An 11,404-nucleotide genomic window follows, 5' to 3' on the forward strand; every position below is an offset into this window, starting at 1 on the left:
GAAAATATAGGTGATATAAATAATATAAGAATGACAGCAATAACAAATGATGATGACAATGACACCAGTAATAATAATAGTAGTAGTACATAAATAGAAGGACAATTAATAATAGCAATAACAATACAACAATAACGGTAAGTTATCAAGTTAAGTTATGCTTCAGATGAATGATTTGGCTTTCTTTTTTTACTACTACTAGTTTTCATTACTGTCTCAAAAGAGGGAGGAAAATACAGTTGCTCTTCAGTACGTTCTTGGTCATCTTCACATGCTGTATCTAAATATCTGATTGTATCTTTGATTGCTCTTGCTGAATTATATGCAATCTTCAAGGCACGAGGAAGAAGTCTTGAAATCTGTTTAATCGTAGTTGGCATTTTTATGCGATTAGAGTTATAAATCAAACCAATTGATCCATGCTTAAATGTCATGATGGTATTTGTCATATAGTGTCCTAATGAACATAAAAAAAGGCATCATTTAGTTCAATTTGCTTGAAGCTATTAGTTAATTATTACCACGTATATACATACCGCTAATCACAAAGCCAACAACTTTAATTTCTTTAGGATCGACTTTATAATCATTAATTAGCTTCCAGCAGAAATTACGCATCATCTTTGGTACTTTGATATTTTTTTCATTAATCTCCTTCGTACCATTACCTCCATTATCAGCAAGGCCAATCTCAACGCATCCAAGTTCATTGTTCGAGTATATAAATGACAAATCAGAGATATCCCCAACAGCTTGACGATTAATTTTAGAGGTAGAACCTATACTTCTTGAATTGTTCTTACTCTCACTTGAAGCATTGCTTCGTGCGGTACTACGTTAAAAAGTTTAGTAAATAGGAATAGATGATGGCATCAAAAGACAATACTTACAATTCTGTAATAGTATTATTGATCTTTTTTGAAGTCTTCACAAAAGAATACATCTCATCAAATAATGTTGATTCGCTAGCAAAGGTACGTGCAGAAGTAGAGTCATAGAATAATTCGATGTAGTGTAATATGCTTTCTACAAGCCAGTTTTCCTCGGGGTGGGTACGACGGCTGAAGCACATATTATTATAACAAGATTCTATTTCTTCATACGTTGACTAAAAAATAATTAATCATCTATACCGTTATTTAACAAAAAAAGACTGATCGCTCATACATTCATGTTTAATTTCTGTAACAAATCTTTTATATGCGATGGTAATGCTGCTTCTAAATCACTTTTTCCGCTTGCTGCGGTCATCTCTTCTAATTCATCAGCGGTAACTATTTTCTGTACGTTTTCATCATCCAAAGAAATGATATAAGAATGAAAAGGACTATTATATTATTAACACTTTGTTAGTCTACGTTCAAGTCATTCCTAAACGGTATTTAAAACACTTACTGATCAAACGCATAATTCTTTCCTTCCTCATAAACGATGTCTTCAACATATCTTCCTGAACAAAGTTTCCACTTTTTAGTTAATTTTAAGTGCTTAGTTTCAAGTATATTCATATCTTCAGGTGTGAGGGCTGTTTGGTAATCAAGTGATCTGGTACTACTTTTACTAGAATACGGTGTGCCTTCTGATTCTGATGAATTTGCTGATGATCTTTTTTGCTTCAATTCTTCTACTACTATAGAGTTCCAAACGTCTTCAATGCTGTTTGCAGCTTTCAACTGAAGTTTTTCTAAGCTACCTTTGAAATATCTTCGCCAGATAGCTCTGTAACTATTTAAATTGGTACAGTCGTAGTGGTTGATAATTTGCTCTTTCATTTCAAGAACAAATGTGTTCCAATCCACCATCCTTTCTTGATTTGCTGCAGCAAGTAACGCTGATGTTATTTCTGTCAAAAAATTAGTATCCTAGTGCATAAAATAGAAACTGTTTTATTACCATCGCCTATTCCTATCAACGTTTGAGGTGACATTATAATAGTAAGTTGATGAAGAAATAAGAAATTATTTACTAGAGAGAAGAGGAATAAATTGTTTTTTGCCCTTTCTTCATAAACAAATAACGCTCAAGTTACTTTCAAGGATATCCGTGTAACATTTTTTATCCTTACCTGCTTCAGTTTTTCAAGCACTGGAGAGAATTTGTGACTAGAGATGATGGAATCGAATACCTTCAAAACATCTTTCTTTGTTAAAATACTAGTTGCTACATAGTTTTTAGCTGAATATCTTTGATAAGTTAGTTTCAGCACAATGTTAAATTGAAACTTTTAAATCGACATTAGAATTAGACAAAAGAAAAGTAATGGCTTATTGAATTCAAATAAAGACATATTTTTATTTACTAAAGATATATTGTATAGGTAATTGGGCGATATAACAGTTAACATGATATATAGTGATTTAGGTAGACATGAAAACACTGGCTGTCAAGTGGTTTTCAGTGGATCAACCAATGACAACAAGTCTCGGAAGTTGGATACAGGTATTTTTTTTTTCTTGGGTAATTTTACGCACACCATTTTTTCTCAGCCAAAAATTGCCTTAGAAACACCATTCTGTCTTACGCATGCTGAATGGAGTAGATATTACTGGGTAACCAAATGTTTAGGTTTAAGGAGGTAGGAATTAGGAATGTTCATGTTTATCTCCTTAAAATATTTGTATCACGTAAATAACGAAAGATTTTGAGGTTGTAATGGATGTAGAAAGGTAATTTTAACTAATCTTCATATCTTTTTATCTGTCATAAACATTTTGTTAGTATATCTCATGGAAACCAAAGTAATATCAGTATTATAATTGGTCGATATATTCGCGTAGTAATAAACAAATATGCAAAATAATAGGGAGGTATGGGAAAAAATGGTGTAAGAAAATTTTGGCTGAGAAAAAATCGTGCGCGTATAATCACTGTATTTCCACTTCAATTTCGACCAATAAAAAATAAATTACGACCAAAAGTGATGTCTCATTTCGACCAAATGAACTTGCTTATTTCGTCCATTTGTGTACCTTTATTTCGACTAAATTAGAAAGAACTTTTCGACTAAAAATAAAAATAAGTTCGACCAAGCTGCAATTAGCTTTCAACTGCATGGTCGAACTAAAGAAGTTCTTCTTTATTTAAACAACGCTCAAAGAAGGATTCAGCGTGCCTAATCCAGCCTTGACAGTCCTCAGAAGTCACTTGCTCTGCAGCCTCTCTTATCCTTGCTATCAAGTTATCGCGATCTGTCATTGGAGATCTGCGAACAAGTGTCTTTACCTTGGCCCAAAGCTCTTCTATTAGATTTAAGAAAGGGGAGTAAGATGGAAGATATATTATTCTATACCCCCTCTTGCTGACCTCTTCTGTGATCTTTTCAGGTTTATGGATAAGTGCATTATCCATGACTAAATTGCAACCCTTCAAGTTGTATTTATCAAGGACATCCATGACGTGTATAAGAAATGCCATGAATTCTTTCCACTTTGTACCAGCTTTAATTACCTTCAGCCCAACATTGACGACACCAAGGGAACAAATTGCGCCTAGTATGGAAACTGACGGTCCCCTGGTGGTTGCTACTACAACTTTTGCGGGCTCACCTTTCTTTGATCTGCCCTGACTTCTTATAGTATGAAGATTGAACCCAAGACTTCAAGGTAGATACAGGTATACCATACTTCTCTCCAACCTTGCTGTAACTAAGGGAAATAAACATATACGTCTGGATAGCCTTGTCCTTTTCTTTCTCTGTGTAATTCTGGTACTGCTGTCTATTAGTTTTCTTCTTAGCTCTTTTTTCTTCCATTATGTTAACTTGTGATTTTTGAACTTGGTTTGAGACTTCTGTATTGAAAACTTCATACATTTGAAATTTGTTTTGATCATTAAACTCGTAGACGTTGCCAGATTCACTCATTAACAAAAAATTAATAAAAGGAATTTTAGTTGAAAGCTCATTGCAGCTTGGTCGAACTTATTTTTATTTTTAGTCGAAAAGTTCTTTCTAATTTAGTCGAAATAAAGGTACACAAATGGACGAAATAAGCAAGTTCATTTGGTCGAAATGAGACATCACTTTTGGTCGTAATTTATTTTTTATTGGTCGAAATTGAAGTGAAAATACAGTAAGAAGCGTGTGAACTCTTTTTCGCTTCCCCAACACTTTTGATAAATTCTTTCCTTTTAAGGAAATAATTCATCATGTCCACCCACCTTCAAACCATTCAACGATTACAAAATGAACTCGCAATCGCTAATGCCAAGATACACCAATTGCAACAGGAAAACGTTTCTTTGCAGAAGCAAGTATCCTCTGAACCCACACCAACTGCAAACTCCAGCCCTCCTTCTGAATCCACTCCCCCTTCCTCCAAACGACCACGCTCCCCCAGCAATGATGCTGCTTCTCCCACAACCAAGGTATCTAAGCTTCCGAAACCCAAACCCAAACACAGTTTAGCTGCCATTGCTCGGCAGTTTTCCTCTCCTACTGCTCCTTCCAGCTTCACGTTTATCCACGTTCCCATTCACCGTCGCCTCCCCATCCATCAACTCCGTGCTAACCTTCGTGACTTGCACATTAACACACGCCGCATTCTGGATATTCAATATTCAGATCGAAATGTGGTAAGCTTCCTTATCCATACCGGTTTCGAACCTGAGCTCCGTTTTCAGCTGTACAAACACAAAATCACTATTCGTGACGACTTTGACCCTCTGAGCCCCACCATCATTCGTGATCCTACGCTTCTCAATGAATCCATTGAGAGAAAAACCAAACTTGCTCGTCATGTATTCATCCAACGACTTGGTTCTGCTTTCCGCCGTCTCAAGGCTCCTCTTTACAACGCTGTCACTAACTACTTTCTCCAATCTGGGCTCATAGACCTCAATTTCTTGGAGTCTTTTGAACTCGCTCCCCCTTACAGCCACCACAACCCTCTCCTAGACAAGGTCTAGAGTTCTTTTATACCTCTTCCCTTCCCTTTCCTTTTTTCCTTTTTGACTATCAAAAAGGTTTTTAGCACTCTTTTATCCTTTCTTCGATCTGACCCGGGCAATTCAATCCCAGAAGTGATTATGTGCTCAATTGGGTCATTTTAAATTTAAAATAAAAATATTCTTTAATCGTAAGAAGCGTGTGAAAAGAGGTGTATCACAAACACATAAAATTCCAGTCACTTTATTTGGAAAAAAGGTGTTTATGCAGCACTTAAAGTGCACTGTAGCCCGTGATGGATTCTCCACCATTCGAATTACGTGATCGAGTCGAGGCGGCTGGGACAAGCGGTTTATAAACACTAGCTGCTTCTGCATCCAGATTGGTTGTGAATGATATAACAGATGCCGTATCTTCTTGCAAATGATGATGCCACTGTGGTAAATGAATGGGTTGATGCTGATTTTTAATTCTAGAGACATGCATAGCGGCTCTGATGAAACCAATTAGTATAAAAAAGGGTAGGGGGAACTCTCGTGTTGAACTTACAATTCTTTTTTCATGTACATCGAAAGAACCTGCTTCCTTCTCTTTTCTCCATTATGTTTCTTGGGCAATTGATCTTTACTGACAATCACCACTGTGTCTACCAACAACGCATGTCTTTCCAAGATGGCAGAGACGATCAGTGGAATAGTGGATATCGCAGCGTCATTGGATTTGACGGCGACAACGACCACAATCTCCAGATCGACTTGAATGATATAACTACAAGACGGCATCAATCCCACTGTACTTTATCTGTCCATCGCATCCTTACCATCCTTCCAACCAGATGTTGGCATTGCAAGTCTCTACCGTTTCTTCCACATCGACCGCAAAATGAAGCAATCCTTTGGACATGATCACCTCACTCAAATGACCCAGCACATACAAACACTGTCCTTCCTCTACCGGCCCACTCACCGTCTGGCGCTGGACATGCCACAGGAAGCCCACGTCGCCCGTTCGCATGTACTTTATACGAGGATCGGCTCCTTGCACCGTCGCCTCAAATTGACCCTGATGGAGGACGCCCTTGACGTTGCTGTCGGACGACACCCAGATTTCGCCAATGACATGCGTCGGACAGAGTGTGTGCGTCTCGGGGTTGACGATGGCAATCATGGTGTTGGTAGGCACGATACCCGAGTCGTGCAGCAGGACGCCACTCGCATCATCCGCTTGGGACAACGGACGGACGATGCCCTGCCGAAGCCACTCAAAGTCGGCGATCAGCGAGATGGGCTCGATCAGCATATAAGAACGTGTGGTGATCATCGGGTTCCAAGGGTGGCTGTAGACCGTATTGATCGCCTCCCGTTCGAGCCCACTGAGAGATAAGAACCGGGTGACTTTTTCATCTAAAATTGGCTCATCAGCAAAAGATCCCTTTAACGACAACACTTACAGAATCGAGGCTTTGTTCGACTGGAGACGGCCAGCATGAGGTTTTGTGTGTTTTGGAGAGGAATCTGTTTTTGTTTTGAGGGGTGAATCCGGTTGATCGCTTGATCAAAGAGTGGGTAATTCGCACCGACAGTGGAGCATTTGTTTCTGGATATCAGCTCAAAGTAAGCCGAGGCATTCTCTTTGAATTCCAGGGTAGGCATCAAAATCGTGGTACATCCTTGGGGGGATCTCTCTTAGTAAAAAATAAATAAATGTGAAGTCATCTTTCCTTACCGACATAAACACCACAAAAGGCAGCATGTAGTAACCCTAATCCTTCAAACCCACCCAGGCCGGTGACGATCAGCGGCCGTTGGTATTTGATCTGACACGTCAATTTCTGAGTGCGACACTGGGCCATGATGGTATCATGACCATACATGACATAATCTTGCTTGTACGTATTGACCGAGGGATGGATCAAGATCATGGCCGAGCGTGACTTATCCATCGTCCACTCAGATCGTACAGAATAACCACTTTCGGGTCCCAGCAGCTTGCTGAACTTGGACGCCTTCTCGACATGCACCAGACGCTGCCTGCGGAGGAGGGCGCCGAGGGCCTTGTTGGCTTTCAAGACATCCTCAGACTGGGCGTTCACCAAGAACGTCGTGATCGACAGATCCGAGATGGCATCCGACAGGCTCTCGGGCTTCACGCAGTCCTCTGGACAGACCACGGGCACGAGACCGAGCACAAAGCAAGCATACAACGTCCGAACCAGATCGATCCCAAAGGGTAGCAGCAAGAGCACCTTCTCGCCCGCCTTGAGCTGGATCTTCTTGTGAAGATAATGCGCCAGCCCAGCGATCTGTCCATTCATCTTTTTCCAACTGATCGGCTTCGTGCTGCTGCCGTTCACAATCACAAAGGCGTTTTCGTCCGGGTAGAGTGAGGTCCGCCAGAGGATGATGTCGACCATGTTGGTGAATTTCGACAGGTCATAGTTCGATCGTTCGTCCGTCGCGTTCTGAATCATCTCGATGCCCGAGTGCTGGGGTCGTTTGCGCGGTGAGATCAACTGCATCGAGAGCGCACGGTCGTAGGCGGCCATCATCGACAGCCACACGTTGGGTGTGTCGGCCGAGGCATCGCTAAAGACCGTTCGGTCCACGTCGAGCTGGATAAAGGTGATGGGGAGTTGGCCAGAAAGGAATCGGCGTTTGGTCTGGAGTGGGTGGATGGTGCTGTGGCCGTCTTTGAGTTGGCGTGGCAAGATGCCTTGGTTGACAACAAGCGTGGTAAAGACGCGAAGGCCGTGGTAGGTGAGTAGGGTCTGGGTGACTTGCTCTATTTGTTTTGTGAGTTCTTCAGAAGGTCCATTGGATTCAAACGCAAGCACAGGGAGGTATTGTTGATTGATAAAGATAGCAAACAATGTACTAGTCAAGACATCTTTAGCATCCTATTCAATTCTTTTTTTTCTTTTTTTTCTTTACCAAGCATCCAATTGACACCGTTTTGATAACGTAGAGACCAAATCACTACCAAAATGAATTTCTTCTATACCCAGTGGTTCGTTCAACTGCTGCTGTCTTATGCATTCTTCATAAGGACCAAAGAGCACCAAACGTCCACCGATCAAGGTCCCCAAAAGCCCTGTTCTCACAAAGGACCCTTTGATATTCTCTGGAAACAGTGTCTCGGTTGGCACCACCTTGGGCGACGCACGATAGACAGCCTCTGTCAAGGCAGGTATACCCCAGAAACCATCTGGCAGGGCAGGCATGTCAATCCAGACCTCACCCAGCCGATCAGGTGGGCAAAGCAGCGTGGTCTCGGGGTCTACGATCGCGACAGAAGAGGTCGGGAATGGAAAGCCGTGTGAACCGACGCGATAGCCCCCTTCTTCCTCACACTCTCCGGTCGAGAGCACGACGACCTTACCTCTTCTCAAGGCGTGTGCATCCAACGTACACTCCCACACCTCTCTCGATCGACCCGAGGCAAACACCTTCTTGAGACCCTCAGCCGTCTCGTATTCTTCTAGCAGGCCGGGTCCGAGGTAATCTCTAAAGCTGACCATCATGCCTGCGTGTTCGGGGAGAGAGGCGATGGGCGTAATGATCTCTGCAGGGGATTGAGCCAGGTTCTTGATCAAGGGAGTCAGCAAATGGGTAGCAATGAAAGCATGGATCTCGGGTCGGACGATCAGCGTGTCAATCAACAAGAGCCGAAGAGAGGATAGGTTGGGCACGACTTTCTTGCTAAAGTTTTGCACTTCCTTTGTGTTCTTTTGGTATTGCTTGGTGATGGAATACATGCCTGGATAATGAGCCAGGCCGATGGTCACTAATGATCAAGATAAGTACAATTGTACTACCGTGTTTTCAGATCTTACCATTATACTTTGATACCAGGTAAATCCAAACGGCTGGCGTTTCTTTGATACTGGGTGCTGCAAACAGCGTGTGGCTTCCACTGTAGATGGAGGCCAGGATCGAGACGGTCAAGCCGAGCTGCTGGCGCGGTTCGATAAATGTCAAGATGGTATCGGCGCCCTGAGAGTCCCAGTTGGGTAAGATCGAAGGGGATCCGTCTTCAGCCAGCGCCACGACCGTATCGGTGATGGCAGCGGTAAAGGTATGACAGGTACGCATGACGGTCTGATGAGAAACGGCCACACCCTTCAGTTCGCCATTGATCGATTTCGTGAATTCAATGTAGGCCAGAGGGGTAGACCGAATCGCGCTATAGTGTCCTGACTTGATCTGATGCGTATAAAGCGATCCAAAATCATTGGTCGACCACCAGTCCACGTCCTTGGGAAAATCGATGCTCTTGGCCTTCAAGGTCTTGGTGAGCGTCTTGAGCTGGCTGTCGGTGGTGAGAACGAGGTGAGCTTGAGCGACGCGCAAGATGAACCAAAACTCGTTCAAGTCATCTGTCACGATGGGCACTGCGACCATGCCCGCCAGAAAGCAGCCAAGGAAAGCGACGGTGAAATCGATCATCTCGGATCGTCTGTAGTAAAGCGCCACACGATCACCGACCTGAAGACCCGACTTGTCTCGGATCACAAAGGCCACCTTTTCCGCACGCGCCGAGAGCTTTTCCCAGGTGAGCGACGTGGTCTCCTTACCCTTGTGGTCTACCAGCGTAAAGGCCGGGATGACCCTTCCTTGGCTGCTCGATGCTCTATGTCGAAATAAATGACCCAGGGAATCAAATTGATCGGGCTCCATCTTGTCGTCCTGAATGTCGACCACCTTGAACGGGATCTCGCGTGCCAGGGTCGGTTGCATCTGCCGTCCGGCTAGCTCTTCAAGATCTTCTTGGGCTCGTAGGATGGGTGGAACAGGCTCGACGTTTTGAAAGGATTTCACCATGGATGCGTTTTCATATTTGTTTTGGCCCCTTGTCTTTCGTTTTAAACTTGGTTTGCTTTGGATAGGTCGTGGTGGATGAATGGAGGTGATGGAGGGTGTCTTTCGTATGGAGGAGGCTTGCTGTACTCTAGGAAGTGTGTCTATCATAATAATAAAATGTCAGTTTGTTTTCTTTTTTTTTGTAAAGAAATCAGAAACAAGCATAACAGGATTCAAGCAGAGAGAGAGAGAGAGAGAGGAAAAATGAAAAGAAAAAGAAAGTCAGTAGCAAGCGATGCAATCAAAAGAAACTGTATATAAAGTAAAATTAATTCCTTTTTGTTTGCTTATTTTCTTTCTTCATACCAAAACGAATAGCCTTTATTTTTTTTGGAAAGGGATTAAGCAAAACAGATAAAAAGAGAGAGAGATAAAAAAAGAATAAAGTAACTATTGAAACAGTATTAATAATATAAAAGGAAGTCTTGTTTTTTAAATGAACTTACTAGAAAGTTACAAATGGATGCTTCTCTTTTATACAAATAATAGAATGAAAAAAAGGGAATCGTATAAAATAAGGGAACAATAAAAAAAAAAGTAAATTCATGCTAGCTTACTGATTTCCCCTCGTCTTTCTCTCTATTCCCTTGCGGAATAAACAGACTGATGATCAGCATAGTCATATCTTCCTGTTATGCTTGCGTGGGTAGAAGAAGGTGATCGATTGGCACCCGCATAAGGATAATTGGGTCTTACATTACCATATTGCATTTCAGGAGATCTACCAGGAACATACTGTTGCTGTGCTTGTGGTTGAGGTCGATAGTTTTGAAATGGAGGTCGAGGTGGTGTGGGTCTATAGATGGGTCTAATATTTTGCTGTGGTGGTGGAGGTAAATTGGAAGGTCTTGGATTAGTATTGTTATATATCATAGGTCTTTGATAGACTGAGGTATTGGCGGGTCTATAGACATTTTGTGGAGGCAATCTGTTATTTGGATACATGTAAGGGTTTGCTCCAGGTGGACGTTGCTGCTGTGGTTGAGGTTGCTGAGGTGGTGCTGGTGGCTGCTGGTATCCAACGTTATTACGAACTACCATGTAAGGCCTATTGTTCGGAAGTGGAGATCCCATACTTGGACTATTATTGTAGTAAGGCGGGTTATTAGGTGTAGGTAATGGTCGATAAGGTCGATACTGTGGAGGGGCTTGCATAGGTCTCATGTTAGGTGAGCCGTTTTGATACATAATAGCTTGTTGCTGTTGTTGTTGTTGTTGTTGTTGTTGTTGTTGCTCTTGTTGAAGTCTCAAGTGATTGCTTTCCATCAAGGAGGCGCCTTCTGACTCACGAGGTGAATGAGTTGGAGAAGGTAAAAAATCTAAAAAATCAACCACGTCAGCAGCGCTTGGCTCAGGTCCAAGGTCCTCAAATGACTCTTCTTCTGCAGTTGTAGTAGTAGTTGTAGATGTAGTAGCTATACTTGCTAATAAATTAGCTTTCTTTTTATCATAACCTTTTTGAGTAATGTCTCCATCCGCTAATTCTAAGTCGAGATTTCGAAGCTTATTTAAAATATCTGCAGGTAAATCCTCAATATGTTCTGCTTGCATTTTTTATATTAAAAAATAAAGAGGAAAGAAATAAGAAATATAAAAAAAAGGTAAAAATAAAAGTGATAGGGAAAGTGAAGGGAAGAAAGAGGTGTTTGAAAACAAAAAA

General features: G+C 41.9%; 4 protein-coding genes across 4 annotated transcripts; 1 reads left to right on the plus strand and 3 right to left on the minus strand.

The window, feature by feature from the left end:
* Positions 1-155: 155 nt before the first annotated feature.
* Positions 156-1,927, minus strand: RO3G_03522 (uncharacterized protein; the record flags this gene model as incomplete). The annotated part of the gene is made up of 6 exons (XM_067658112.1): positions 156-457; positions 537-832; positions 891-1,108; positions 1,288-1,327; positions 1,396-1,843; positions 1,894-1,927. 6 exons carry the CDS (start codon positions 1,925-1,927, stop codon positions 156-158), a joined length of 1,338 nt encoding a protein of 445 aa, XP_067514213.1.
* Positions 1,928-4,146: 2,219 nt separating this feature from the next.
* RO3G_03523 (uncharacterized protein) lies at positions 4,147-4,905 on the plus strand (the record flags this gene model as incomplete). The annotated part of the gene is made up of 1 exon (XM_067658113.1): positions 4,147-4,905. The coding sequence occupies one exon, from the start codon at positions 4,147-4,149 to the stop codon at positions 4,903-4,905; it is 759 nt and encodes a 252-aa protein (XP_067514214.1).
* A 341-nt stretch (positions 4,906-5,246) lies between these two features.
* RO3G_03524 (uncharacterized protein) lies at positions 5,247-9,705 on the minus strand (the record flags this gene model as incomplete). Its single annotated transcript, XM_067658114.1, has 8 exons — positions 5,247-5,320; positions 5,514-5,653; positions 5,706-6,288; positions 6,336-6,569; positions 6,611-7,758; positions 7,816-8,161; positions 8,264-8,668; positions 8,718-9,705. The coding sequence occupies 8 exons, from the start codon at positions 9,703-9,705 to the stop codon at positions 5,247-5,249; spliced, it is 3,918 nt and encodes a 1,305-aa protein (XP_067514215.1).
* Positions 9,706-10,323: 618 nt separating this feature from the next.
* On the minus strand, positions 10,324-11,295 carry RO3G_03525 (uncharacterized protein; the record flags this gene model as incomplete). The annotated part of the gene is made up of 1 exon (XM_067658115.1): positions 10,324-11,295. One exon carries the CDS (start codon positions 11,293-11,295, stop codon positions 10,324-10,326), a length of 972 nt encoding a protein of 323 aa, XP_067514216.1.
* Between the last annotated feature and the right edge of the window lie 109 nt (positions 11,296-11,404).

The sequence above is a fragment of the Rhizopus delemar genome, genomic scaffold (genome assembly GCF_000149305.1).
Source record: "Rhizopus delemar RA 99-880 supercont3.2 genomic scaffold, whole genome shotgun sequence".
Taxonomy (NCBI): Eukaryota; Fungi; Mucoromycota; class Mucoromycetes; order Mucorales; family Rhizopodaceae; genus Rhizopus; species Rhizopus delemar.